The sequence below is a fragment of the Hydra viridissima genome, unplaced genomic scaffold, assembly GCF_058129835.1.
Source record: "Hydra viridissima isolate aposymbiotic clone 2 unplaced genomic scaffold, HvirCarnegie_v1 scaffold_1, whole genome shotgun sequence".
NCBI classification, from domain to species: domain Eukaryota; kingdom Metazoa; phylum Cnidaria; class Hydrozoa; order Anthoathecata; family Hydridae; genus Hydra; species Hydra viridissima.
This window is the reverse complement of record NW_028324300.1, coordinates 13,804,821-13,832,282: the sequence shown is the minus strand read 5'-3', so window position 1 is coordinate 13,832,282 and position 27,462 is coordinate 13,804,821. Positions and strand designations below refer to the sequence as shown.

Genomic DNA, 27,462 nt, shown 5'->3' with positions numbered 1-27,462 from the left:
TGCTTTTGGGTTTTTTTTTAACAGTATTTTATAATCTTGTAAAAAAAAAAAAAAAAAATGTCTTTCCCTCATGTTGCGCAAATACTTCTTATAAACTGCAATCGGAAAACCTTAAAGTTTTTATGGAGAAACGTTTGTACTAAAAGGTTTGATTGCTTACTTTGCAAAGCATATAAATTTATATACGTAAAGTCCGCAAAAATTTAATAACACAAAAAGGAATGCAAATAACAATTGCTATAAAATTTCATCCAATCTAAGAGTTACAAAGAATTTACATTTTTTTTTTGTTTTTTTTTTGTTTGTTTGTTTGTTTTGTTTCTGTTTTGTTTTTTGTTTTTTTTTAAAAAAAAAATCATTTCACCCCTCGAAAATCTTTGAAATACATTTGCAGTGATAATCATTTGTAAATAGCCATTAGAAAAGATAAGTTTTTATCGAAATGAAATGAAAAAATAAAAAAATAAAGCGAACATGTAAAAAAAAAAAGAAGTATTTTATTAGGGGCGAGTGTTCTTATCAGCCTTAACTGCATATGATATATTATCAATTCCAAGCTGTTAAGCAATGCCTGATATCTAACCGAAATATCGCATTAAGTTGAGATATCGCTACTATAACTAATCAAGATATTGAGTTAAGTTGAGATATCGCCGCTATACCTAACCAACATCAAGTCAATTAGAGTAAAAGTTCAAATTAAAAAACGGTTGATTCAATAAAACTATGAATTAAAAAACTTAAAAGTAAATTAATTTATATATATAATTGAATATAAATATAAGTTATGTAAATATACTTCATAGATCGTTCAATTAATAAAGCTTATACGCAAGTTAAACCGTATTCAAGTCGATTGTGGTTAGTTGGAATTTTAAGAATGATTTTTTTTTTTACCGCAATTTTGTGTGTTTACTTATCTAACTGCGGATTGTTGTTTACAAGTAGAAATGTGGATTTTATGGCTTGGAAACCAGCTTTGTAATTAAGCCGCTGGCCTTTTGATAATACTAATTTATTTAGGGAAAGAAACTCTTTTAAGATCATTATGTTAAAAATACAACGCTATATAATTCAATAGTAATATATTTTTTTTATTTTAAGATATAACTAAAATGAAATCAAAGACAATATAGAACCATTATATTTTCATATTTTTTTGTTCGATCGCAAATTTTTTTATTTAGTACATTTTAAAAAGAAGATTGGTTTTTAAATTCTCCTTACTTGCCTGATGAATATCTAAAAAATTTTAAATAGAAATCACTGGAAATAAAGCATGTGCCAGAAATAGCTTGAAAACAACTTGCGAATTGAGAGCAGCTTTGGGCGTACAGATTGGTTAGTATTTTTAGAAACTTTATTCTTACTATATTTTTTTTACCGCCACGAAAGTTTTATTTTTTTCATAAACCAGGTCTTCGATGCATAAATCGTTAAAACAAGCAAAAGATATCCACTCTGCAATAAGATTTTATATCGTTATGTTCAACATCCACAATTGTTTTTAACGAGAAAATTGCGAAATTTTTACATTCAGACTTATTCAAAAAAAACATCTAATAATTAATAAACATTGAAAGTTGCGATCTTAAAAGAAAATGGTTAAATTAAATGAAAAGGCGTATCATGCATAATACTCGAAGTTTTCGCACAAACGTGTTTAGTATTGTTTTTAAAAACGCTAAATATTTGGAAACACTTGAAACGATGTTTCTTTAAAATTTTCAGTAACTCTGGATTTGCTCATTTATTATTTTAATCGTGTAAACGGACATGTTTTTTCAAAACGATCGTGTCTACAAAGTAGCAATGCGTATTAAAACGTGTTGTCTTAACATATTTTTTGGAATATTTTCTGCAATCAAAGTAGTTTCGCACAAACTCTAAGTTTCCTGTATTAACAATAATCGGTAGTTGCAATTTCTGATGCTGCTATTTAAATGGAATGGTATCATTATTACCACTAATTGTTTCAAATCTGACGTTATCAACGACCATCAAATTATATCGTTTAGTTAAATATTTTGAGCTGGACCAAAATATGGTTCATTCAAAAATCATTGCGGGAAACAAATCACGTACGACATGCATTATTGATCTAAAGCTCAAAGCTTTTTTAAACTAATTCTAAATGTGGGTAATGTCTGATGAAGATCTAAATTATGAAATATTCCAGCGACACGAAGTTAGAAAGAAAAAAAAAGAAAATCAAAAATCTTCGTAGGATGTGACAATCGATAAAAAAAAAAACCTCTATTTAAAATCTTCCAATTACTGCCTCAGTCTTTTAAAAATAAGGTCACAATTTGTTCAGAAAGCTGTTTGAAGTAATAATTCCCCGGTCTTATTGAAAATCGCTGAAGCGTTTCTCAACAAATTCTTGCCATCAGTTTCAATGTTTCAAACATACTTCATATTTTACACTGATTTCAAATCTGAGATTCGTCGAATATAATTTAAACCTTAAAGGGATTTCTTAATACCTTTTTTTTTTTGTTTGTTTGTTTACGAATTTAAAAAACGGACCAAGGTGTCCCGTATTTTTGTTATTTCTGTACCGGGTAAGTTTTTTCCAGATTGGATTTTTTCTTTGTGGAGTTATCTCCGCCAAACGCAAGAAATGGGCTTATTAACATTTTTAAAATCATAAATTTTAAATTTTATTAAACTTTCAGGTTATCTGTTTTAAAATATTTTTCTTTTTTAAAATGCTGCTTCTTTTGTGTTTTATAGTGCGCCTCTTTATCGGGGATCAAATTTAAACTGGCTTCTGCTTCGGACAAAGAGGAATTGAACTCTAGGGTCCACAGCTCATTTGCTATTCACACTAACTCCAGTGACGCAGCAAAAATGGGTCGGAAAAAAATCCAAATTTCTCGCATAAACGATGAACGGAATCGTCAGGTAATTTAAATAAAGTGCACTCAAAGCTTTAATCTTTAATCTGTTATCAATTGATAATCTTTTTTGTTTGTTGGTGTCTTTTATTATTTTTAAAAATTTCAATTCTTTTTCTGTAAGTAGGGATAATGTTTTTAATTATGCGCTATTGTTTTTTTTTTTTTCGAATTTTTATTTGCGTTACATAAGTAAGACGTAATCTTGCTATGGGACTTGCTATTTATTTTTGTCGAGAACCTCACACTGTCTACTGCCAATACCTTGATTCTTTTTTTGTGTTGCTTTTATTTTATAACTTTAAAAAAGAAGGAAGGATGATGTTTCTTACAGTGCGAATTTAAAACCACTATGACTCACGCGGACGCTGTATTATCAAAAACATAAAATTTTCATTAATTGATCCACCGCAAAACCCTTAATCCATTATTAATGAGATTAGTTTTATGCCTAAGAAACGGCTAATTGTAAAATGTAAACAGTTTCGTATAGGTTGTGGTTGATTCTTGATTTTGAAATCTTAAAAATTAATAATTCAGAAAGGTGTGTCTTTCGTTACTGATAAGCCACGTTTTTGAAATTGAAATTTTTTCCCACGCTTTTATCAGGTCTTCGAAAACGCGAAAATTAGAACTGCGAGTGACCTTTTTTCACTGACAATTTTTTTTTTTTTTTTTAAAAAAAAAAAAAAAAAGAAGTTCCCTATTGAAATACCCTTCAATTTTGCGTCAACTTTGAATGTTTATTTGAAGTGTAATTTTGTTGGTTTTTTTAATTTTTTATTAATTTTTTTTTTTTTTGGGGGGGGGGGGGAGGAGGGGAGAGGAGGGGGTAAAAAAACTGTTTTGAACATAAAATAAGAATTTGAAATAAAAAAATATTTTGCCAACAGTCCATAGTTTCGAATTTCATGCAAAAATTCGCAGTTGTTTTTGTTATTGTATGAAAGTAATTTTTTTTTCCTTCGTTAAAATCATCAGATTTTTATCACGCACATCTTTAGTTTTTATTTGGTTTTTATAATGCAATTTAAGGTGGTTATTTTTTAGGTAGTTATTAATCTATCTTAGGTTACGTTTACCAAAAGGAAATTCGGTTTAATGAAAAAAGCATACGAACTGAGCATTCTGTGTGAATGCGAAATCGCTTTAATTATTTTCAACTCTTCAAATAAACTGTTCCAGTATGCAAGCACCGATATGGATAAAATATTACTCAAATATACTGAATATAACGAACCGCACGAGAGCCGAACCAACAACGATATCCACGAGGTATTTTTAATACGACTATCTTTTTAATAAGCTAGTTTTAACTATACTTATATATAAAGCAGCAATTAAATAAACACCTGCGAGTATGTGTGCTTAAGAAACTTAAAGCTGTCTTCTCGAAAAGAAATTTTATTTAATGCGCGTTGTTTGCAACTCATTTGCCACTCGTTAGCTTGAAAACTTATAAGTTCCCAGAAAACAAGCAAACGCGGTTTTTCTAATACAATCAAGCGCAGGAAATAAATTATTTACGACGCTCTTTCTGTGTTTTGGAACTAATTAAGTTTTTTAGGGGATCAAGTAATTATGAAAATCATGGAACCGTCTGTCTCTTTTTCCGTAATCAGTCCGTTTTTTTCTCTCGAAAACACTGTTCTAGTCGACATTAGTAAGTGCACAGCTTTTAGCTTTTTATGGTGCTTTTTGTTTGATGCTGTTTACCCTTCATATTTTTTAGACCATATCTAGAAAAGAACACAAACAAACTGGTTCTCCTGACGATGGGGAAACCGCTAGTGTAAGTCTTTTTTATACTTTTTAAAAGTTTTAGTCTCAAACTACGCACGTCAATCGCATAGCTTTCAGTTTTAAATTATTTCGAACGGAGAAGTTTTTAAAATATGACTTAATACTGTTAAAATTAATTCTCGTCTTAAATTTAGGTTTGTATTTGATAACTAATGATTGTCTTAATTTTAGCTCTAGTATAATTCTAAAAGTAACTCTCAATTAGGAAAATCTAAATTAAAAATATGTTGAAAAAAATTTTTTTTAAAAAAAGATAAGTGTATTATCCATTGGTTATTCTTAAGGTTTCTCATAAAATTGATGTAAGAGAACTTTTAATAGGTTTACATATATTTCTCAATGCATCCTACACACAATCTTATGCAGTCTGCTTCTAAACTACTGTGGTGTGACCTAACAAAGTCCTATGCTATTAGAAAGTCCTAATGTAACAAATGATAAATTTTGTATATTATAAAATAAATATTTACTTATGCTTTATAACTTTTAAATAATAACCAGATATATAAATAAAATTTAAAAAAAAAAAAAAAAAAAAAAATCATTTTCCCCAAATATTTGTTACAATATAAAATTTATCATTTGTTACATTCAAATTTTTCCTATAGCATAGGACTTTGTTAGGTCACAACACAGTATAGTTTTTTTCTGTTTCGTATCAAAACCTGGTAAAGTGCATTTTGATTCATTTAAAGTATCTATTTTATAGTTTGTTTTAACACCTCGTACAGAGATGAAGTATCAAAAAATCAATGAAGAGTTTGAAATGATGATGAAAAAGTCAAATGGGGTAAATATTGAGTTTTATAATTTTGTGATTGATTTAATTTTATTTTCGTTTTTGTTAAAATTGAAATTAACATTATGTTAATATTGCTGTTAATTTCTTTTTCTATTTTTTGAAGAGCGGTAGTGATTCTCCATCATCTCTTCCTCCACCAAGTTATAGACCACAATCGCAACAGCAAGCCTATGGGCAGCAGCAACCGTTGTCAAGGATGCAAATGGTAATATGTTAATTGAGTTGTTTAAGTTAAAGAAAAATTTTAGGGATTATTTAACAAATATTTAGGGATTTTTTAACAAATATTTAACTTCCTTTTTTTTTTTTTTTTTTTTTGAATTTTTTTTTTTGTTTAGACAGCATCAGGAAGCTATTCTCAACAGATGCACTTAATATCATCACCAAATGAAGATAGTCCCATGGCTAAAGATCCACGATCCAACACACCCCTGAATCGAGATGAAAGAGTTTCATCAAGTCCTCATAATTGTAAAGCATTTCTTTTGATGAAATTTTTTAAATTAATATTCAAATCATAAAATTTGAGTTTTAAAATTACTTTCTTTAGCTTTCCATCATACAATGAGTCCTCCACCATCAAATTTACCATCACGCAGCCCACACAGCTCACAGCATATGTCATCACAAAAAATTAATAATTCCAGAGGTGACATCACTAGTGTTAAAAATGGAGGAATGTCTAATTCTAGACCACAGGTATATTGAATCTATTGCTGACTCTAAAAGTATAAAATAGTTATGTTAAAAGATTACTTGTAATATATTGTACATGTTTGTTTAAAAAGGATTTATAAAATTATACTTTTTTTTCTTTTTCTTTTTAAAGAAAAGTCATACTCCTAATCAACAACTAATGCATATGTCTGGAAATGGTACTCTAATGTCAACTTCAACACCTCTTGCCACTCCAACATTTCCTTCAATGCCTTCAAGTTTTCCATCAGGGATGTCATCCAATTATTCTGTATCTTATAGTGAAATGGACTCAATGCAGTATCAAAGTCCCTCAATCTCCAATTCGTTATCAATGGCTCATCAACAAGAAATGGCTAATTCTATGCAAAGGTTTTTTGATAAATATTTTGTTTATAATAAAAAAAATTATCTTACATTTTAGCCGAGACATAAAATGAAAAATATTAAATGCCTTTGTTGAAAGATCAAGTTTAATATTTTAAATTTAGATCAATTCCTATGCATAATAAGAATGTTAAAGCTGAACCTCTGGAACATTTACGGGTTTCTTCACCATCTTTGATGCAGTCGTATTCACAATATCCACGTCATAAACAAATGATGGAACCTGGTAATGTTCCACAAGATACACTGTATAGCAAAAGACCTCGAATTGAAATGCATAGTGATGGCTGGTCGTGATGTTTAGAGCTTTTTCTGCATCTCTGCAATTTTCTGCATTTGCAGATGTGTTATTGCTGCTCTAAACAACATGCTAAATGGCCCAAATCAGTCTTTCTAATCTGAAGTGTTAGAAAAGCTGAGTTAGGAAAGGAACTGTGAAAGAGAATCAAAAAAAAAGGTCAATGAAGTTACACTTGGAAATATTTTATATGTTAATTATCAATATATACATATATATGTATACATGGATATATATATACATGCATATATATATAAACATACATGCATATATGTATTCATGTGTATACATACATAAATTTATGTGTATAAACATTTACATGTATATGTATATATTATAATTACATATAATTATAAATGCATATAAATAAAATTATGCTTAAGTTGCACGAGAATTAAACATGGAAGTAAACTTCCCAAATTTTTTTTTTTTTTGTTTTTTTGAATTTTTTTTTTTCCATTGAATTTTATGAGTTTCGCAAAAAAAAAAAAGTGCAAAGCTTTTTGGGAAGTTTTGGTAAATGTATTTGTTTTCAAAAAAAATTTTTCTTTTGTTAATAATTCTGTTTTATACTATATATTAAATGGATTTGTATATAGAACTTTAGAGATGCAATTTTATTTCTTCTGTTTTGGGTTATATAACTTTTGTAAAATAAAGTTTTTTATTTTGAGATATCTTTTTTAAAACTCACTTAAAGGTTTAGAGATTTTCAGGTCCCGGATAAAGTGCACAATTATGAAGACGAATATTGAATCTGTTAATGAAATTTTCATACAATTTTCACTTTCGCTGAAATTTAACGTCTCCTCTAAAATGATAACTTTATAAAATGTTTACAAGTCAAATAAGGTTCTCATTCTTCACTTTTCATAGTTTTAAAAATTAGGCGATTATTACTGACGTAAGATATTTTTGAACGATCTGTGAAAGCAGTCTTTCTAATCAACTGTTTGACGTCGAATTGCCATGGTCATTCTTAAGGATAACGATGTGAATTTCAATTTTTTTCTTAAGTACGTTTTAACATCTCAATTTCTGTTTTTTCTACGCATCTGAACGATTTAAGTACTCTGATACCATTTATATGCGAGGACTTGAACAAAAATAGTGGAACAGACTTTCTCCGATCCTTTTTTTTTTTAATGATTTTCTATCAATAGTAAACACTTCAAGTAAGAAAAATTCAAGTTTCGAGCGTATGTAGTTGAGATATATTGGATGTCTAAGTTAAAAATAAACAAAAAGTGCGCATTTTGCCGTTAGAACATGCTTCCACCTCAAATCTGTTTTTGACCAATATTGCCAAAATAAACCCTATTATGTATCTTTACACAATAAAATATGATTTTGAAGAAAAATATAGTTCTGCATTTTTCTGGGAAGAAAAAAAAAAAAGGAAGAAAGAAAGAAACAATGTTGTTCAGTAATTTTCTTTTCCGCGCATTTCCCCTTGGTCAAGTCTAGTGTGTATACTAACAAACTTCAAGGGTTGATCCTGCACCATTTAAAGCGATTCTTTCTTTCCATTTATATATCAAAATCCTTAGTTTTAAATAATTCCTTACCTATGTCAACATGATAACATTATTTTATTCCTGTCATTTTATACATGTCAATAATATAATTATATTAGCTATTATAATAGTAATATTTTTTGTTGCCCGTACTAAAACAATCCATCACTGTATTTAAACGATAGAACCCATCATGCTGTTCAATAAAAGGTATCGATAATGACAACATCTTAGAGGAAATATGTTGATGAAATTAAAGATTTAGGTTGTGATGGTGTCAAAAGAGAATAATATTTAAGCGATTCTTTAACTATTATTATTACGACTTTTGTCAATTTTTTTTTTTTTTTTTTTTTTTTGCTTTTGTTAAATTTTTATTTTTCTATTTTAGTTTTGTTTAAACAAATATTTAAAAAAATTTATAATAAAAAGGAATAAAGTTAAAAAATATTTTTAACTCGTTTTTTACAGTGTACTTGGTGCAAAAGCAAATGTTATTTTTGTTATGAAGTTCAAAGTGTCTTCACGAATTTATTCTTTGAAATCACGCTTCTAGTTGTAATCGTTTTCAAGATATCATTTCTTTTAGAACAACAAAAGGTGAAGTACCGAGGTAAGTATTCATAAACAACATATTTTCAAACATCTTATAACAAAAGACTCCAAAATTAGCGACAAATTTTAAGTTAATAAATTCTATTTTACTAGGACTTTTAGTTTGTATTTTGGATCATTTTCTTTCTTGCAGATACGTAATCTGTGCATTTTTTTTTTCTCGAATGAGGCACAATAAAGACCATAATAAAATGTTGAGATTATAGTAAAGCATTGATGTGATTAAATTTTATTCACATTTATTTATCCATTTATATATTTAAGTTGATGTGCCCATTTAAATATATTTAAGTTGATGTGCCCATTTAAATATATTTAAGTTGATGTGCCCATTTAAATAATTAGGTGCTTTCTATTTAAAAAACAATCAAAGTTCAACAAATAGAAAATTGATTGTTTAGTTATAGGATCAAAGAAAGAATCACTGATCCTTTCTTTGAGGCCATAGCTAAACAACCAATCAAGGTCTTTTACTCCTAAAGTATAAGCAATAACATGCTTTAAGTTCTGCCATTAACTTTTCAAAAAAATCCAATATGTTTTCACCATCACGTGCTGTGTTACTAAAATCTCCTATATTGGATTAAATGAAAATATTTAGAAAATATTCTTAACACTGTGGATATTTAAAGATCAAAACAGTTATTGAAATGAAAGGTCAATGATTGGAATTGCGTCTGAGAATGCTGGTAAAAACCTTAACAATTTTTCAAAATCATCTTTCAATTAATTTTATTTTCAATAAATCATCTTTCGCTCATTTCAAAAAACTTCTACTCCCATAAGATGCTCTTAAGATGAAGCTTGGAGACCAGAATAATAGAATAGTCGACCAATTGCTCACTGTGAAAAGATCCCTGCTCTTTACAAAGTAATAAATCTAAGTAATAAATCTAACCCAACCTAATCTAAAGGGATATTTTCAAAGAGAAGATAAGATAAAGATAAGATAAGATAAAGATTTGTAAGCTACAATAATTATAAATTATAAGTCTTAACAAGCAGATACTTTTGCTATGAGTTCCAAAGATGGTAAGAGAGAATATTTTCTGAATGACATTTGATTGCATATTACTATATGCATTTGTAAAATGTTAAAGAAATGTATTTGAGAATCTTAAGATTTAAATTTCATTCCAATAAGCTGCAAAATCAAAATTTTTCGTGTGAAACTTTCTGTTGACCGGTGTAACAAAAGAAATTACAGATGTTCTCAGTTCTCAGTATTCTACCATTCTTTACCTTACAGTAATCGACGCTTATTGCACAATGGTAAGAAACTATGTAAAAAAAACTCGTACGTTTAAAATACAATAAGTCTAAATTGGCATGTTAGCAATTAGCATCAACTAACATAGTTCAGGAAAAAAATCTAAAAAAAGCCTGTTCACATGGTCAAAAACTTAAATGAAATTTAAAAAATCTTTCATAAAATCATCTTGTTATTTAATTCTAGTATTTAAATATTAAACACAAAGGTTTTTTTTTCCTCAAACATTTAAGTTTTCAGATTTTGATAAATTCCACCTCAAACAATGAAAATTTAACTTAAAATTTGTATAGTTCATGGAAATAAATTTTTCAATTTTGTTTTTATGGTTAAAATATCGTTCAAAAAATAAAGTTTGAAAACAAGGTATTAAACGCTTTGAATTTAAGAAAAATCTTTAAACTTGCATGAAGTCATAACTTTTATTACTAGAAGTTTGAGACAAAAAAATGTATGTTTAGCCATAAGAGGTTTTTACTGGATGCCGTCTCTTTCCTCGAATACAGGGTTTTTGGGAACTTTTAGAAGCTCTAATATTTCTCTATGACAATTTCTTTTTGAAGTCACTGCATTTTTGTTTTAAAAATGGATGTATCCTGGATTACAGGATTACTAATGTCAAAAAGTCTAAAAAAGACATCATGCATCCTATATAGTAGATGTCTTCAGTAGATTTGCGAAGTTTGTCAAGCCCAAGATAAAGTTCCCAATAAAACAAAGAGGTTTTAACAAAACTCCTAGGCACTCTACAAATCTGATCTGTGAAAGCAGAATTTTGAAATATAATTCTTGAAACATCGCCAATTTTGATGGTACCAAATCCACCATCTCTAGGTTCATCAACTGGTTTGTGAATTCTTGGTTTATAAGGAGGTTAACTTAACTTAGAGGGTTTTTTAAAATTAAGCATAAATTTTAAATTTAAATATGATTTTAGCATTTTATATCATAATCTAGCAGTTAATCTTGAAAATTTATATAGCATAATTTATTTAGTAAATTTAAACAAAAGTTTATTTATTTTTTAACCAAAAATGACCAGTTTTGAACCTTCGAAAGATCATTTGCGACATGCGCTGCTCTAATCAAAAAAAAATCTGCTACTGAAAGTCAACCCTTGCTTGCAGAAACTTATGAAGAACATGCAAAAAATCTGGAATTGCAAGAATCACTAAACGAGGATTCAACTCAAACTCTAAAACAATTGTGCGACGCGTTAGGAATCACTGAAGCTGAAGTTAGTAAGCGTTTACAATAGATGGGAAAGATCTAAAAAGAAGGTAAATGGGTGCCATATGATTAATAAAAAGAGATTTGGGAAGAAGATTAGTAGTGAGTGAAAACCTCCAAAGGTATAAAAGAAAATCCTTTTTGCATTGAGTTGTTTAAGGTGATGAAAAATGGATCTATTTTGAGAAACCTATGCGAAAAAAATCGTGGTGTGACCCTGGTCAAGTGTCAACATTTACGCCAAAGCGAAATATTCATGGTAAAAAAGTTATGCTTTGCATCTGGTGGGATCAAAGAAGTGCGGTGTATTACAAACTGCTAAAACCTGGAAAAACTATAACAGGTATACGCTGCCAACAACAATTGATCGCTTTGAATTATGCTGTTAAAGAAAAACGACCAGAAGATCGAGAACGAGCCAAAAGACACGATAAAGTAATTTTTCAGCACGATAACGCTCGTCCGCATGTTCGCATTGCTCCATCAGATTATCATTTGTTTCAAGTCAATGCAGCATTCACTTGGAGAGAAGCATTTTAATTGCTTTGAAGAAGTCAAAAACTGGCTTGAATGCTGGATAGCTCAAAAAACAAAAAAAAGCTTCAAATGCATGAAAATATCCCTAAAATATCAAAACAGTTGGCCGTAGACCTTCAGCCAGCCAGCTAGAAATGATCTTTTTAACTCAAAATTCGTGCATTTTTGCAAATACAATTTCCAGTTCTTGAAAAATATTTTTTCAATTTAACAAAAATTTAAGTTTTAACAAGAACCAGGCCGGACCAAATGAGAAAATTGAGGTTTTTGTGGCATTTGTGATGAAATACATGAAAGAAATAAACATTTTAACAACTTTGTAAAATTTTTTTAACATGACTTTTTGGTTTTAATCAGCTATGTATTATTATATAATTATAATATAAATCAAAGATTTGACATATTTTATCAGCAAATCGCTGATTTAAAGGTCTTTTCTTTTCTACAAATTTTTCCTATAGAAAACTCCATCATTTTTTTTCAATTTGTAGTCTAACAAAAAAATAAATAAATATCTTTTTTTTTCTGAATTTCTGTTGAAATTTTGAGTAAAAATAACAAATATCAAATCAAAAATCAAAAGGTTTAACTATCAAATAATTTTTTCATTAAACTTGGCAAAATACTTGAATTCCAAATTTTTGCGTTTTTTTCATATCATACTTTACCACTGTGTATATTGTCGATATCTGTCGGATTTTACTGAGTTTTAACTGTGTGCAGCATTTACATATCCGCCAGAAATTTTTATTACCAGCTATCTGTTAAGGCTTTACTAAAATAAATTTTCCAACCATACTATTTATAAAATGACACGTGTGTTGAAAAAATATTTGAAAACATTGAAACTTTCCTTCGTTAACTCACCAAATAAAAAATCAAATTAGATATCGCCAAAAGTATTTGCAAGACGCTGACTGCGGCACCCTACCGTTGATCTCAAAATGTAACTGGATAACATATCCTATTGTTTTATTTTTCAAAAAAATGTTGAAGCCAAAATTGGCCTCCCAAGATGGCAGGGATCAGAGCTCTTAGCGGTGACCAATGTACATTTTACAAGGCTTTACAGAAATATGAAAGAAAATAATTAAACAGAGTTTTGAAAGAAAAACTAGACTATGACGATAATTTTTAAAAAGTTTAAAGAAACGAAATGGTTTTAAAAAAATTAGACAATTAAAGAAATTATAAATTTAAGTATTAAATTTCAAAATATTCGATAAACTTTTCAAGTGCAAATTATGATTAAATGAATATTTATGTATAATTTATGAACCTTTTAGTTCTTAGTTACCCAATGCAGTGTGCTAGAAGATTGATAACATAATTGCATGGTAAGCGGCTGTGGTGTCTACTTACAATTTTGACAAATTTTATGTTTTAAATTTTTATAGCTAGTACCGGATATGTACATGCTGCATGAACTATTAGCTGATTGTTGTGAGCACACACAACTCAGGGGTTCCTTCTAGGATTATTTAATACGTGAATGCAGTTAATGAATATAATATTTAATAAAAATATTAAATTCGAATTATAACTTTTTTAAATATTACACTATTTTATATTTTGTTCTTTGTAATATTTCAGCTCTCAATAATTGAATCATTTATTTTTTTGACTTTTTTATTCAAAACGACTTTAAAAATCATGTGGGGAATTTTTTGATACATTATTGTTATCAAAAAATGTATGATACATATAAATTTATATCTTTAAATGTTAATTTTCCCTTAAAATTTAGGGACAATTGCTCCTAGTTTAAGATATAAACACATATAAAAACGCCTTAAGAAAAAATTCATAATCTATTAGTAAATTTTTGAATATAGAAATATTTAATGAACAAGCTTCTGATATGTTTGACTCAGCTGATAACTGATAAACACTTATTTTCACTGACTAAACTTATTTCAGAAAACTATTCAAAAATCAGTCTTTATCACCTCAGTAAAGAATAAACTGCCAAACTAACTGGAAAAAAGATTAGATAGCAATTAACAAAGCTTATCCTATTCAAAAAGAAACTCAGCTACCTACCAAGCAGTTGTGTTATTAACCTTCTAGCACACAGCATTGGGTAGTTAGAACTAAAAGGTATATAAATTACATAACAAATGCTAATTATTTGAAATTTGAGATTTCTGCACAAGCAAATAAATACTTTTTCTTCACTGCTATTAAACAAACTAAATTTAAACAAACTAAAATTAAAATTTGTACCTAGTTTTACTGAGAATTTTTGTTTTATTTTATTATGTTTATTCTAAAAAATGAAAAACAGAAAGTTAATATACAACAAGTTATTTTAAAAATAAGTTTTGTTAAATAAAAAAATATTTATATTTGAAATTTATGTAAATATGTAATACTCCGTTATTTTTATGAAAAAAATCTTACGTTAAACAAAAAAACAGATTTTCATTTGAAACTCATTTATTTATCAATATTTGAGCTTAAGATATAAAACTTGATAATCATCAGTTTCTTAATTTTCATATAACCGTTCTTTAATTCCGCCGCCATCTTGGAAGGCCAAATCTGGCTTCAAAAAATTTCATGTATACGGGAAATTTTTTGAAGCCAGTTTGTAGCCAGAATTAGTGTTCCTTCGTATATATGATAAAAATAAGTTTAAAATCTGAAACGTATGTGATTTTAATTTATGTTTTAATTTATAAAATTATCTTCTAAAATTTAAGTATTATTTAATTGGCATAGATTTGAATTCCAGTTTATTTTCCGTGTACGGGAAATTTTTTGAAGCGTATATACGCCATCCAGTTATATTTTGAGATCAGTGCACCCCACTGATAAAATATTTATAATTATATCGAAACTGACGTAGCAGAAACACCATGTAAATATTTTCTTTTTTCTAAATATCAAGATTAAGATCAAAGCTACATTAGTTCGTTATCAAAACTGTTTTTATACAACTGACAGAATTTACTTTAAATATGAATTTTCAATTGAAATTTGCATACTTTATGCTATTAGCATCGGTTACCTGTTTTTCTAAAAAAATTGTTCCAACCTATACCCTTAACCTTGATTTGGAACCTGAACTTCGATGGGTTGAAATAACTAAAAACTATTCTAAATTTGCTGAACCCATTCGAAACTTAATTAAAGAAATAATCCCGTCAAAGTATATTATGGTTGCTGAATCAGTCATAAGTATTTTTCATTTACAGAATTACTTTCCTCACGAATATGCATCTGAATTAGTTGGTGTAGCTAGAGGTTTGAATTTAACATTACCTGAAGTATTCCTGATCAATATAGTTTATGAGTCTCGTGCTTTGTGCACTAGTATTGTAGCAAGAAATGAAAATGGGACAATACTTCATGGAAGGAATCTTGACTATGATTTTCCAAGCTTTTTAAAACAATTGACTGCAAATGTTGAATTCATGCGTAAAGGTAAAGAAAGCTATTCTTTTTTGGTAAAAATCAATTGACATTTTGTTCTAAAATTTTTATCACTGTCATTTTATTCTAAAATATTTAGCTACTGTTACTAAATAATTTGATAAAATCTGCGTTTTCTTCTTTGTAATAGGGAAGTTGGTTTTTAAATCAACTGGATGGATTGGTCAGGTTGGATTTTTCACTGCAATGAAGCCTAACAAGTTTACTGTAACATTAAATCAAAGAGATAATCAAAGCATTCTGGTAGCTTTGTTAGAGGCCATCTTAGACAGTAAAGCAAAAACTGCCTCTGTAAGTTTTTCTATCATAAGATTCGATTAAAAATAAAAATGATTTAAGTTTTACACATGTTTCTGGTTTAATTGTATAGTGTTCAAGTAGGTTATGTTATAATTGATTTGAGAAAGTTTTTCACCATCATAGTATTGACTTGGTTCATTTTTAAAGAAATTTGTCAATTAAGAATTCTTTTCTGATGTCAGTCTCTTGCCTTTTGCTATATGATTACCACTTATTGTTCAACTCTAGTTATATTTAACTATAAAACATTCTTTTAGAGATTAATACATTTTTATCTTTTTTTTAAAAAAAATTATTGAAATGATTATTATTCCTAAAAAAATTGCTTTCATCAAATTTTTTTTTAAGGTATTTATACGGCAAGTTGTAGAGACTGCTTCATCATTTACTGAAGCTGTCACTATGTTTTCTGAAGCTCACTTAGTGGCTTCTTTATATTTTATTGTTGGGGGTATTACACAAGATGAAGGTGTAATAATTACCAGAGGTCAATATACCATTAAGGATGTATATTATCTAAATGATACAAAATATGGGTGAGAAAAGTGTTATTGAGTATAAATTTTGTTTGCTTTATTTATGTCTTAATAACTATTTAAGCTTTGTAATATTTAAAATTTATAATTGTAGTTGGTTTTTGGTACAAACCAATTATGATCATTGGTTAAATCCACCATCATGGGATGATAGACGTCATCCTGCTATTCAACACATGTTGAAGATTGGTTTACAAAAATTCTCATTAGATGGAATGAATGAAGTACTATCAACACCACCTGTTTTTGCTAAAGATACAATTTATACAACACTGATGTCAGCAAGATATCCAAATTATTATTTTGCTTATGAGCATGACTAAGGCCATAGTTGTTTTTGGCCTAAGTAAATATTTTATTAGTTTGTTATTATTTTATTAGTATGTTACTATTATTTTTACTTTTAACAAAATATCTTTTTGTTTTAAATATAATGTTTTTGTATCAAATCAGCAGTATTTTAGGTTTTTGTAAGAATAATTATATGAAGTAGAGTTTAATATATTTTATGTATGATTTATTGCTTACACAATGTTTTTATATGCAAATTTGTTATATATATTTGTATAATTGTCATGTGTTATAAATGTGCTACAAGAAATTTTTTAAAAATATAATTTAAACATTTTTCGACTATGTTTTTTGTTGTTCTTTTTGTCCTTTAATATTTGTTCATTTGTATTTTTTTTTTTTTTTTTTTTTTTTTTTTTTTTTTCATATTTGTTCCCATTACCATAGAATTTAATCTTAAATTTTTTATTCTGTGTTTTTTTTGTTGTTGTTGTTGTTGATATTTTTTGCTCATTGATCTTTTTGAAAAATTTTTTTTGAGAATTGTCAAAATAAGCTCCAAATGATGAGAAGAATTAATTTGATAACAGTAAGAAATACCAAATTGCTTTTAACTTTTTTTATAGTATTCTTAAGTTTATATATTTGAGAGTTTAATGCGTTAATTTGATGGGTTTAATATCAGCTTTGTCTAACCTGAAGATTCATAGTTAACTGGAAAAAAATGTCATTCAAGTTAACTGCTAGTAAATGTGCCAGTTTATTTGATGTCACTGCTGAAGAGTCATTAAGGTTGTCTTTAAAACCAGCATGGATATATTTTTGTAATGTGGTAGCTCTAAGGTACCCAGCTTTAATGCGACGTCTACTAAAACACTCTGATGAAGTATTTGCTGTATTGCTAATACTGCTAGAGGAGTACAGTTTACGAAAAAAACTTGGTTCAATCACAGAATGTTTTTATGAACTAAAGCGTGAATGTTCATTTCCCGAAAATTCCTTTATGTTTCGACATGTAAAATGGATTTCAATTATAACAGTTGTATTACTACCATATATGGCAGACAAGTTACAAAGTTATTATGATAAATTGATTTCAGCTACGAATTCAGGCTTAAAGCTGACTTCAAAACAGAAATATTTTATAAAATTCCACCCAGTTTTTTTGACTTTTATAAAATGGATTCGTGTTCTTAACTACATTCAGTACCTGTTCAGTTATACTGGGCATGCTACACCTCTACTTCGCTTGACAGGTATTCAGTTAAAATATTGTGTTAAAACTGAACCTGAAACTTCAGATAATCATTCTAAAAGTTATGGTTTGTTTCAAGCAGTGCGTTTAATCCCAGATTTAACTGCCTCAGTTCTAATGAAGTTAGCGCCCTTATTGTTTTACTCTCTGCAATTTGTTGATATGTTTTATGATAAAGATACTGGAGTCTCTAAATTGATGAATTCGTTACCTTTTCCTTCTGCCCCATCAATGCCTAAGGTATGTTGTTTTCTATTTTGTTGAGAAACTACCTCAAAAATATTTCTCTCCTTCAAAGCAAACTTATTTTGTTAATTTAATTTTATCAGGTTTCATCGACGGCTATAAGATTACCACCGTCTGCTAAACAATGTCCCCTCTGCCGGCTACCTCACACTAATCCTACGACAACTGTTAATTCTGGTTTTGTTTTTTGCTATGCGTGTTTGTTTCGTTACGTTGAAAAGCATAAATGCTGTCCTATAACGTATCGACCTTGTGAGATTACAGACATGATAAGAATACATACTTAAGCCTAAACGGTTTGTGGAGTGTTTATTATCGTTTAGCTTTATTATTTGCGTTTTTTTTTCTAATATCATCCTTATAAAATTTTGTCTATAAATACATATAAAATCTATCTTTAACAAAAACTCTTTTGAACGATAAACACAATTTAAATTATTTAGAGATATGAATATCGCAACTTTGTTTGAGTGTGCTTTTCTAAAAATAAGAGTTTTTAGACGAAAGAAGTAGATAACTGTGTCTTGTTTTTGTCCATATTTTTTCCTTTACTTTATAATTTATAAATCTTTAATTACTTTTTATAAGGGAGATTTTGCAAATTGAGTTCTATTTCATATTATGAAAAAATATACACGATGGTTTAGCGACCAAATATTTGCTATCGCAGTATTGGCGCTACTAACTTTCTCTCTCTCTCTCTCTCTACCTCCCCCTCCTATTTTTATGATTGATTATGATACAGAATTTTATGCTAATTAACAATCGTATAAAAAAATAGGTCTCAGAATCAATGTAAAGTGCTCTCATCTGAAGTTGAAAATACAAAAAAATTCAACGAATCACTTATATTCATGTCTTCACGAGCAAAACATCTCCAGCCTGGTTTTTACGGGAAAGTAAAAGTTTTTGGTTTATTATAGACGCGTAAGTTCTTTCGAGTGTAATCAGATAGTGAGAAAGTGTATAATTCGCATAATTTTCCCTTACCTTTTTCTTATATTTTGTTTCATATTTAGAAAGAGGGTGGTATAAGGGTTTTCTGCGTTTGTCAATTATTCTGTTCTATAAATTCTTTTGTAGCATGAGTTGTTAATGGCATACGAAGGTTATGCGTACTAACCTAAGTTATTCTCATTAATCTTCTTTTTTCCAATTTTTTTTTCTAAATTTGTTTAATCGCTATTAAGATACTTCTATAAAGCATCTAATAAACTGCGTAGCCGGCTTCCATCGCATTGATCGCAGAACAAAAGCATTGAACCACAATATTGCCACAAAGAGAAACTTTTCCCTGAATTAAACATGAATGCCAGTAAAGTTAAAGTTGCACATAAGTTCAATTTCAAGAATTGCTTCTTTTCTTATACCAGGAAGACTTTGAAAAATAAACAAAAGAATTACTTAGCGTTCTTCAAAGAAAAAGAGTTTAAAAAAAAAAAAAAAAAAAAGGTTAGAGCTATTTCGAATGGTACAATCACGCCAATGAATTTATGCTGCAAAGTTTTATATTTTACATTAAAGTTTTTCTTAATCCTCGTAGTTGTTTTCAAACAATCTACTTGATCTTAAGTCATACTGGGTTATCCCAGTAATTATGGAAATAAACTATTTGCAATCGAAATTGCACCTCTAAAATATTCGTTTGCAAAAATTTTTTCAAAAATTTTAATAATTGCTTCTGGTTAACATATTTTTCAATAATAAAAACTTTTGGCCATAAAATTTATTTTGGGTATAGTTGATATGAATTTCTCAGAAGCATTAATTCGAAATAATGGACTACTAAAAAAACATTTCTAGGAATATAAAAAATAAATTCTTATCACTTATCATTCAATCTTGAGTTATCTTTTGTCGTACAAAGTTGGCTCGTCAACATCATAAACAATTTTATTCGCAACTAACACCATTTTAACGAAGAGGTATTATCGGGCTACGTGAAGGCGGTGTTTCGTTTCGTTAAATATCTTGTAAATTACATCGAAACCACTCAACTATTATCAGATCTTGAAATTCTTGGATAAGTAAGCAAAACTACCCCTAGGAAAGATTTTTTTTGTTGAAAAAAATTATTTTGAGGAATTGTTTTGCATCTGCCACCTTCTGGGTGGTCTGCAATAGAAAGAATACCCTTAAGAATTGTTTATAACTGAATGATTCAAATGGGATTAAGAAGGTAGAGACCTTTATTGAAACCCTTCAAAACATCGACGTATAAAACTGAATGTGTGAATTGGTGTAATGAAAGACAATAAGATAATCAGTGGAAAAATATCATCTTAAGCAATGAATCACGCTTTTGTTTATGGGCTCATGATGACAATAAATGTACGAAGAAAGGTATGAGAAAGGGATGAAAATAGCTATGCGTTAACATGACACACTGTATCTACTACTTGAATCATGGCATGAGGTGCTGTTCCATATAACTCTAGGTCAACCCTAGTGTTGCTTCCAGGTACAATAACTGCCACCAATTATGCTTTAAAATTGTTGGAACCTGTAGGACTTCTCTTCGTACAAGGTATTGCAAATGAGATATTTCAACAGAACAACGCCAGATCTCACGTAGCAAGTTCAGCACTAAGAATTTTAGACGAAAATAATGTAAATTTTATGCCTTTACCATTACGTTCTCCAAATTTATCACCAATTGAAAACCTCTGGGATACAATTGGACGCCGCTAGTTGAAAGCACTAATCTAGCAACTATAAGGAATAAACTATGGAACCAAATAAATACTACTTGGCTAGAAATACCACAAGAAACGATTTCCAATTTAATTTTGTCCATGATTTATCTTTTAACTGAATGTATATAAAAAAAAAAGGAAAAGGAAAAAGAAAAAAGAAAAAGAAAAAGGTGCGTGAGTGTGTGTGTGTGTGTGGGGGGGGGGGGTACATTTATTTTTGAATTATGTATAACTATTTACAATAAAAAATTTTCTTTCAAGTTATGACTTTTATGACATGTTTTCTCAATAATTGTTACCGTCCTTGAACAAAATTGATCGTCTTTTCAGTTTTTTTTTTTGGAGGTGCATATTCATTTGCAGACTGTAATATTTGCGTTCCTGTTTTAAAAAAGCTGACAGCGAGACGAAATTAAAAAAAAAAAAAGATCTTCAGCACAACTGATTTTCTTCTATATTCTTCCCATCAAAACGCACGATGTTTTAAAGACAGTTTTGAAAATGTTGCGATAAAAAGATTTTCTCTTTCGATGATAATTTATTCAAAACAGATAAAAATGGTTAAGAAACAAGTTAAGATTGGTTTTTTGATTTATAAGTATCGATAGGTGCGTTCTCGTGACAAGTTCTCAATAGGGAATTTGTGGTGTTTTTATAAAAATAATAATTTTTTTAACATACTTCAATAAAATGTTTATTGTCTTTTTTCTATGGTTCATTCAAGTTTGATCTTGCGCTTTTAAATTAATCAATCTTACATGTTGTTCAAGAAATTTTTGTTTACTGATTTAGAAGAAAAATGAAATTGAAATAAAAACCTCTCAAATGAAAGAAAAAAATGTGAATTTTGAATTTCGATTCGGTGTTAATTTGACGCGACCCTAAAATAAAAAGAAAAATGGACTCCCTTACGGTTCGCATGATTTCTTAATCACAGTCTTTGTTGTTCGGAGCGTTTCCTTCCCAAAATTTTCAAACTGTCAAAAAAATAAAAAAATCTTAATTGTTTCTCTTCTTTAAATTTGATACAAAATGTTGTTTAAAATATTTTCAATAAATAATGTTCTTTATGTAAATAAATTTGTACAATAGATGTATTCTATTGCAGAATATTTCTTTTTAGAGTCATTTGTTTACAAAATGCCACAAAATCGAATTGCATATTTTTACGATCCTGATATTGGGAATTATCATTATGGAAGTGGTCACCCTATGAAGCCTCACCGTTTGTCATTGACACACAATCTTGTATTTAGCTACAATTTGCATAAAAAAATGGATGTGTTTAGACCATCCCATGCCACTCCACATGATATGACAAGGTTTCATTCTAGTGAATATATACATTTTCTGCAACGTGTAACACCATCTAATAAGGCTGGCTTTATAAGTTCACTTAATAAATTTAGTGTTGGTGATGATAGTCCAATTTTTCCAGGTTTATTTGATTTTTGTTCAGCATACACTGGAGCCTCTCTACAAGGAGCAGTAAAATTAAATCATGGGTTATGTGATATTGCTATAAATTGGTCAGGAGGTCTTCATCATGCTAAGAAATTCGAAGCTTCTGGCTTTTGTTATGTTAATGATATTGTTCTTGCAATACTCGAATTACTCAAATATCATGCACGAGTCTTATATATTGATATTGATATCCATCATGGAGATGGTGTGCAAGAAGCATTTTATCTTACTGATCGTGTAATGACAGTTTCATTTCATAAATATGGCAACTTTTTCTTTCCTGGAACAGGCGAAATGTATGAAGTTGGGGAAGAAGATGGGCGATATTATTCTTTAAATATTCCTCTTAAAGATGGTATTGATGATCAATCTTATACAAGTCTTTTTAAACCTATTATTCAAGCTGTTATAGAAAAATTTGTGCCATCTGCAATTGTGCTGCAGTGTGGTGCAGATTCTTTAGCATTGGATAGACTGGGATGTTTTTCATTGAATATTAAAGGACACGGAGAATGTGTTCAGTATGTTAAATCTTTTGGTATACCTTTACTAGTATTAGGTGGAGGGGGATATACAATACGCAATGTTGCACGATGTTGGACTTATGAGACTTTTCTGCTATTAGATGAACCTGTTGTTGAGCAAATTCCTATGAAATCAGACTATGCTGAGTTTTTCAGCCCTGATTATTGTTTGTGTCCTGTTATGTCTGGAACATTTTTAAATCAAAACAGTAAACAGTACTTGGATTATATAAAACAGACTGTGTTTGACCACCTAAAATTTATTCAAGGTGCACCAAGTGTTCAAATGCAAGATGTACCACCTGATTTGTTTTTATTTGATCAAAATGAAGATGATAATGACCCAGATACCAGAGAGTCTGTTAATTATATACGGTAATTATATACGGTAATTCTATTAATAGAGTAGCTACATATTTTTTCATTTTAAAGTAAAATTAAGGTTATCTAAGAAAATCAAATTATTTTTTATTAATTTCTCTGTTTTTTACTGTTTAGCCGTGAACATGAGGGAGAACATTATATTGACGATCAAGATATAGATAAAGCTGATTATGATCATATTTAGCATATTTTACTATTGGATCATTTATGCACTTTTTTTTTGTTGCAAAATTAAACAATATTTGTGTAGCTTTGATTTGCTATAAGAATTTATATCTATATACTTATATACATATAAAAATAGCTTACAAATAACTAATAAATTCTTGTTTATTTATTTTAACATTGAGCATTCAAAAAAACTCATTATATACATATTTATATAATTTAAAGTGAAATGTCACTAGAAAATCGGCCTTTGCGTTGGGGATTTTTTGGATGTGGAAAAATTTCTTTTGATTTTTGTGTTGCATTGTCAACACTGTCAAAAGAAAAACATGTTGTATCACATGTTGCTGCGAGAGACCCAAAGAAAGCTGAAGAGTTTGCTCTGAAGTTTAATGCAAAGTCATTCAGTGGGGAATATGAAAGTGTTGCAAAAGATCCTGATGTTGATGTAATATATATTGGGACTATTAACCCTACACATAAGTCATTGAGTATTTTGGCTTTGAATCATGGGAAACCTGTACTTTGCGAGAAACCTGTTTGCATGAGTTCTGCAGAGTTGGATGATGTTTTAAATTGTGCAAGAAGAAATAAAGTTTTTTTCATGGAGGTTTTTAATATATTTTACCTCTTTATTTGTTTTAATTTAAATCTTTTCTCTCAGTCATGACTTGTTTACACAGGTATTTTTTAGCTAAATTTAATTTAGTTAATTGTTTTGCGTGTTCATTAAGTGAATAAAATAATCTGTGTTTTTGAGCCAACATCTTTTTATTAATTAGTGCTAACTTATAGAACCTGAAAAAAGCCATTGTTTTTTAGGCTCTTTAACACACTAATAAAATGAACACTGAAGCTGTCAGTGTTTGCTTTAAATTATAGTAAAGCACAAAAATGAATAGCTAAATGTATTATAGTTAACGTATGATTTATAAAGGGAATGTGGACGGCCTGCTTCCCTCTCTATCGTGATATCTTATCCATTATAAACAAAGGAGGTTATGGAAAAGTGAATGTTGCAACATTAACGTTTGGTATCCAAAACCTTTTTCAAAAGGATAGGGTTTGTGTGGCAGAACTTGGTGGAAGTGTCTTATTTGACATTGGTGTGTATGGTCTATTTGTTGCTGATATGTTGTTTGGTGGAGTTCCAGTGAAAAAACTTACAGCATGTGGACATGTTGATCCAAGCACTGGTATAGATAGATCAGAAAGTATCACAATTCTTTATGAAGAGAATAAAATTGTTCAAATTTTAATAGACGGGGGTAACTTATTTGTTGATTACATGTTATCTTTATAATTATTGTGTAAAGCTTTTTTCCTGTTTATCGCAATTTTTTATTGCTTCGATTTTTTTCTAGATCACCAATTGCCTAATGAATGTGTTCTGTTTTGTTCGGAGGGCACTTTGATTATTGAAGCACCATTTTGGTGTCCAACAAAATACATATTTAAAAGCAACAACGGTCAAGTCGATGTCCGAGAGTTTCCGCTTCCTGATGCAGAACCTACAAACTTTGGTCATTCAGTTGGCTTAAGGTAAATTAAATGCTACTTGATCTTCAAAAGTCAATAAATCATTAAATCTCATTAAAAATATAAAGCAGGTGTTAAAAAAACTTCCCATCTGAAATTTTTTGGTTTTAACGCAACATACACTTTTAACGCAAAATTAATGCACACTTATACATTTCAATTTATTTTAATTGTCGTCAATGTTATCATATATTTTGAAAAATATGTTAAGAATAGAATGCATAAACACAATTATTTCGATGATAATAATAAAATTGACTTTGAGGATGGTGAAAAAAAACTAAAACCAAAAATATGGTTCGTTTAACAAAATAAAATGATTATCATTGTTATGCACACAAATGCAGCTTAAATTGAAACATTTTTGACTTATCAATAACTAGTGTTACCACCTCTTGATGTTATTGAAGCGCCGTGGCTTACTTTCGATTAGAGATCTAATCGTTTCTTGAGGGATATCTTTCTACACGCGGTGGTGGATGTTGGCTTCTGACACGGTGTCCCATTATATCCCAAAAATGTTCTATTGGGTTCATAACTGGACAGCAAGCTGACCACTCCAAAACTTGAATGTTAACATTATTTAAGCATTTAGTAACAATATGTGTTGTATGTGGTCTTGGATTATCCTGCATAAGAAGGAATCCATCTCCAATGTACGGTGCATTAAATAAACAAAAGCTTCTAAAATGTCTGCTATGTATCGTTAAGAAGTCAGACGTCCATCATCAACAATAAAAAGCTCTGTGCGAGCTGTTAAAGATATTCCGCCCCATACCATCACTGAGCCGCCTCCATATAAAGTGCTTTCTCAAATGTTATAAGCAAAATATCTTTCATTTGGTCTTCTGTACACTCTTGGGGGGCGATCAGAACTTACAAGGCAAAACCTTGACTCATATGTAAATATGACCTGTCCCCAATCATGTATTTCCCAATTCATATACCTTCTAAAAGCCAGTCCGTTTCTTCGATGGTCTACAGACAATCTGTGACCAGTAGTTGCTGCCCGAGGTCGTAAATTTAAAGCAAAAAATCTTCTTTTTATGGTATCTTGATTAACAGCAGTTCCATGATCTTTAGCAAGTTGTATTTGGAGACTTCGTGGAGTAGTGAACTGTTCTCTCAATGTTCGAAGCATTAAAAATTGGTCTTTCATGGCATTGGTAGCTCGTGGTCTGCCTAGGCCAAGTCGTCTTGTGTAATAATTGGTCTCTACAATCCTTTTTAGAACCCTACCGACTGTTGTATAAGACACTCCAAATCTTCTAACAAGTTTGCGATTTGTTAATAATTCATTGGACAAAGTAGCAATTGCAACACATTCATCACGACTTACGTTTTGTCTAGAGCGCTACATTGCGAACAGATTTGTTGCTCAAATGACATTTATCTTTTCTACTGTTAAAACAATTTTAAACCAATACATACTCTTCTTTTAGAAGTGAGGTTTAATTACAGCAAAACATGCTACTTATGAAAAGCTGCTATAATTTCGAAATTAAATAACGGAAACGGAATAAAACCTACAAAAGGCGTAACAATAAACATTATTATCATCTTTGCAATTGATAAATCCGGGAAATACATAATATCTTTCTAAATATGTCGGAGTTTATAAGTGGTGCGTTAATTTTGCGGTGTATTTAATCTTTTTCTGTTCAGGTTCGAAGCAGAACATGTACGAGAGTGTTTGTGCGCAGGAAACCTTGAGAGTGATTTTGTATCTCATGCAACATCACGACGTATATTGTCATATATGGACGAGTGTAAAAAGCAGATTTTAAAATAATAAGTAAACAGATATTTTAAATTTGATAAAGATAAGCTGTGTAATTTTTTAAATGGCCAACCGATATATACAGGTTTTATGAAGTTTTTTTTTAAGTGGCCAACCGATATTAACAAATTTTATAAAGTTTTGTAAGATTTTTAAAATTTTAAAAGCGTGATTAAACTTATTTTATACCATGAAAAAATTGCTGTCCCTTTTTTCATTTTTAGTCTTGTTTTCTGTTATTTCGTTGCCGTTAATTTCCTGCTAGTCATCCCAATCCAATCCCAGTCCCAGTATTAACTTTTGTAGAACTTGCACTAACAGTCTGTAGAGACTTGTCTGTACTCCTCTCAGTTAACCATTCAACAATTTGGAATAATTAAACATTTATTTGGAATAATCTTCATGTTTCTTGGTTGCTTTTCCAGGAGTAGAGTTAAATAATCTCCCTCCGGTTCCATGCAAACAGTGTAATGTTCTTCCTTTATAGTTCCTGCAAAGTTCAACTCAGCCTTCGCGCTCAATCATTAGCTTTATCAATTCTTTAATTAAAAAAAGATGCACTCTGTTTCTTCACCCCCTGCTAGATTGTCTTTGTTGAGCTCAGGCATCACCTTTCCTGTGTTTTAAAAACAGTATGATCTTCCACTTTTATCATCTGTTATAACCGTTGATGGGGTCTTGTTATGAAGTTAAAAAAACTGAAAACATTTTCCCTGTAGTTAAAAAAAATGCAGCTGAGTAATAGTTTTCTATCTAGTTTAGGGTGCCATATTAAATGGTTTTTAA

At 29.4% G+C, this 27,462-nt stretch overlaps 5 protein-coding genes across 7 annotated transcripts; all 5 read left to right on the top strand.

Moving 5' to 3' along the window:
* Positions 1–1,155: 1,155 nt before the first annotated feature.
* Positions 1,156–7,579, top strand: LOC145187236 (uncharacterized). 3 transcript variants are annotated; one of them, XM_090098253.1, is made up of 11 exons: positions 1,179–1,341; positions 1,418–2,564; positions 2,737–2,907; positions 3,972–4,175; positions 4,633–4,692; positions 5,413–5,493; positions 5,609–5,710; positions 5,844–5,976; positions 6,056–6,204; positions 6,335–6,573; positions 6,693–7,579. In XM_090098253.1, exons 3-11 carry the CDS (start codon positions 2,854–2,856, stop codon positions 6,883–6,885), a joined length of 1,215 nt encoding a protein of 404 aa, XP_089954379.1. In that variant the 5' UTR covers positions 1,179–1,341; positions 1,418–2,564; positions 2,737–2,853; the 3' UTR covers positions 6,886–7,579. The 3 variants fall into 3 exon arrangements, with proteins under 3 accessions (XP_089954370.1, XP_089954379.1, XP_089954388.1); XM_090098244.1 differs by lacking the exon at positions 1,418–2,564 and having other exon boundaries at positions 1,156–1,341; XM_090098262.1 differs by lacking the exons at positions 1,179–1,341; positions 1,418–2,564; positions 2,737–2,907; ... (1 more) ...; positions 4,633–4,692; positions 5,413–5,493 and having other exon boundaries at positions 5,615–5,710; positions 5,848–5,976.
* A 7,305-nt stretch (positions 7,580–14,884) lies between these two features.
* Positions 14,885–16,658, top strand: LOC145187441 (N-acylethanolamine-hydrolyzing acid amidase-like). Its single transcript, XM_080063838.2, has 4 exons — positions 14,885–15,484; positions 15,624–15,784; positions 16,142–16,329; positions 16,424–16,658. Exons 1-4 carry the CDS (start codon positions 15,019–15,021, stop codon positions 16,650–16,652), a joined length of 1,044 nt encoding a protein of 347 aa, XP_079919964.2. The 5' UTR covers positions 14,885–15,018; the 3' UTR covers positions 16,653–16,658.
* Positions 16,659–16,951: 293 nt separating this feature from the next.
* On the top strand, positions 16,952–18,806 carry LOC145187442 (peroxisome assembly protein 12-like). Its single transcript, XM_080063839.2, has 2 exons — positions 16,952–18,115; positions 18,205–18,806. The coding sequence occupies exons 1-2, from the start codon at positions 17,345–17,347 to the stop codon at positions 18,406–18,408; spliced, it is 975 nt and encodes a 324-aa protein (XP_079919965.2). The 5' UTR covers positions 16,952–17,344; the 3' UTR covers positions 18,409–18,806.
* Positions 18,807–21,898: 3,092 nt separating this feature from the next.
* LOC145187364 (histone deacetylase 3-like) lies at positions 21,899–23,512 on the top strand. The gene is made up of 2 exons (XM_080063732.2): positions 21,899–23,180; positions 23,304–23,512. The coding sequence occupies exons 1-2, from the start codon at positions 21,910–21,912 to the stop codon at positions 23,371–23,373; spliced, it is 1,341 nt and encodes a 446-aa protein (XP_079919858.2). The 5' UTR covers positions 21,899–21,909; the 3' UTR covers positions 23,374–23,512.
* Positions 23,509–26,893, top strand: LOC145187365 (trans-1,2-dihydrobenzene-1,2-diol dehydrogenase-like). Its single transcript, XM_090100499.1, has 4 exons — positions 23,509–23,967; positions 24,295–24,625; positions 24,722–24,899; positions 26,562–26,893. The coding sequence occupies exons 1-4, from the start codon at positions 23,587–23,589 to the stop codon at positions 26,686–26,688; spliced, it is 1,017 nt and encodes a 338-aa protein (XP_089956625.1). The 5' UTR covers positions 23,509–23,586; the 3' UTR covers positions 26,689–26,893.
* The last annotated feature ends 569 nt before the right edge of the window (positions 26,894–27,462 follow it).

What these genes read in the sequence shown, in the direction of transcription:
- LOC145187236 (XM_090098244.1), top strand. Translation starts at nt 2,854, where the DNA reads ATGGGTCGGAAAAAAATCCAAATTTCTCGCATAAACGATGAACGGAAT. An exon ending in ACGATGAACGGAATCGTCAG is followed by an intron (nt 2,908 to 3,971) that starts GTAATTTAAATA and finishes AATCTATCTTAG; the next exon opens with GTTACGTTTACCAAAAGGAA. An exon ending in CGTTGTCAAGGATGCAAATG is followed by an intron (nt 5,711 to 5,843) that starts GTAATATGTTAA and finishes TTTTTTGTTTAG; the next exon opens with ACAGCATCAGGAAGCTATTC.
- LOC145187441 (XM_080063838.2), top strand. Translation starts at nt 15,019, where the DNA reads ATGAATTTTCAATTGAAATTTGCATACTTTATGCTATTAGCATCGGTT. An exon ending in TGTTGAATTCATGCGTAAAG is followed by an intron (nt 15,485 to 15,623) that starts GTAAAGAAAGCT and finishes TCTTTGTAATAG; the next exon opens with GGAAGTTGGTTTTTAAATCA. An exon ending in GTAAAGCAAAAACTGCCTCT is followed by an intron (nt 15,785 to 16,141) that starts GTAAGTTTTTCT and finishes TTTTTTTTTAAG; the next exon opens with GTATTTATACGGCAAGTTGT.
- LOC145187442 (XM_080063839.2), top strand. Translation starts at nt 17,345, where the DNA reads ATGTCATTCAAGTTAACTGCTAGTAAATGTGCCAGTTTATTTGATGTC. An exon ending in CTGCCCCATCAATGCCTAAG is followed by an intron (nt 18,116 to 18,204) that starts GTATGTTGTTTT and finishes TAATTTTATCAG; the next exon opens with GTTTCATCGACGGCTATAAG.
- LOC145187364 (XM_080063732.2), top strand. Translation starts at nt 21,910, where the DNA reads ATGTATTCTATTGCAGAATATTTCTTTTTAGAGTCATTTGTTTACAAA. An exon ending in GAGTCTGTTAATTATATACG is followed by an intron (nt 23,181 to 23,303) that starts GTAATTATATAC and finishes TTTACTGTTTAG; the next exon opens with CCGTGAACATGAGGGAGAAC.
- LOC145187365 (XM_090100499.1), top strand. Translation starts at nt 23,587, where the DNA reads ATGTCACTAGAAAATCGGCCTTTGCGTTGGGGATTTTTTGGATGTGGA. An exon ending in TCAAATTTTAATAGACGGGG is followed by an intron (nt 24,626 to 24,721) that starts GTAACTTATTTG and finishes ATTTTTTTCTAG; the next exon opens with ATCACCAATTGCCTAATGAA. An exon ending in GGTCATTCAGTTGGCTTAAG is followed by an intron (nt 24,900 to 26,561) that starts GTAAATTAAATG and finishes TTTTCTGTTCAG; the next exon opens with GTTCGAAGCAGAACATGTAC.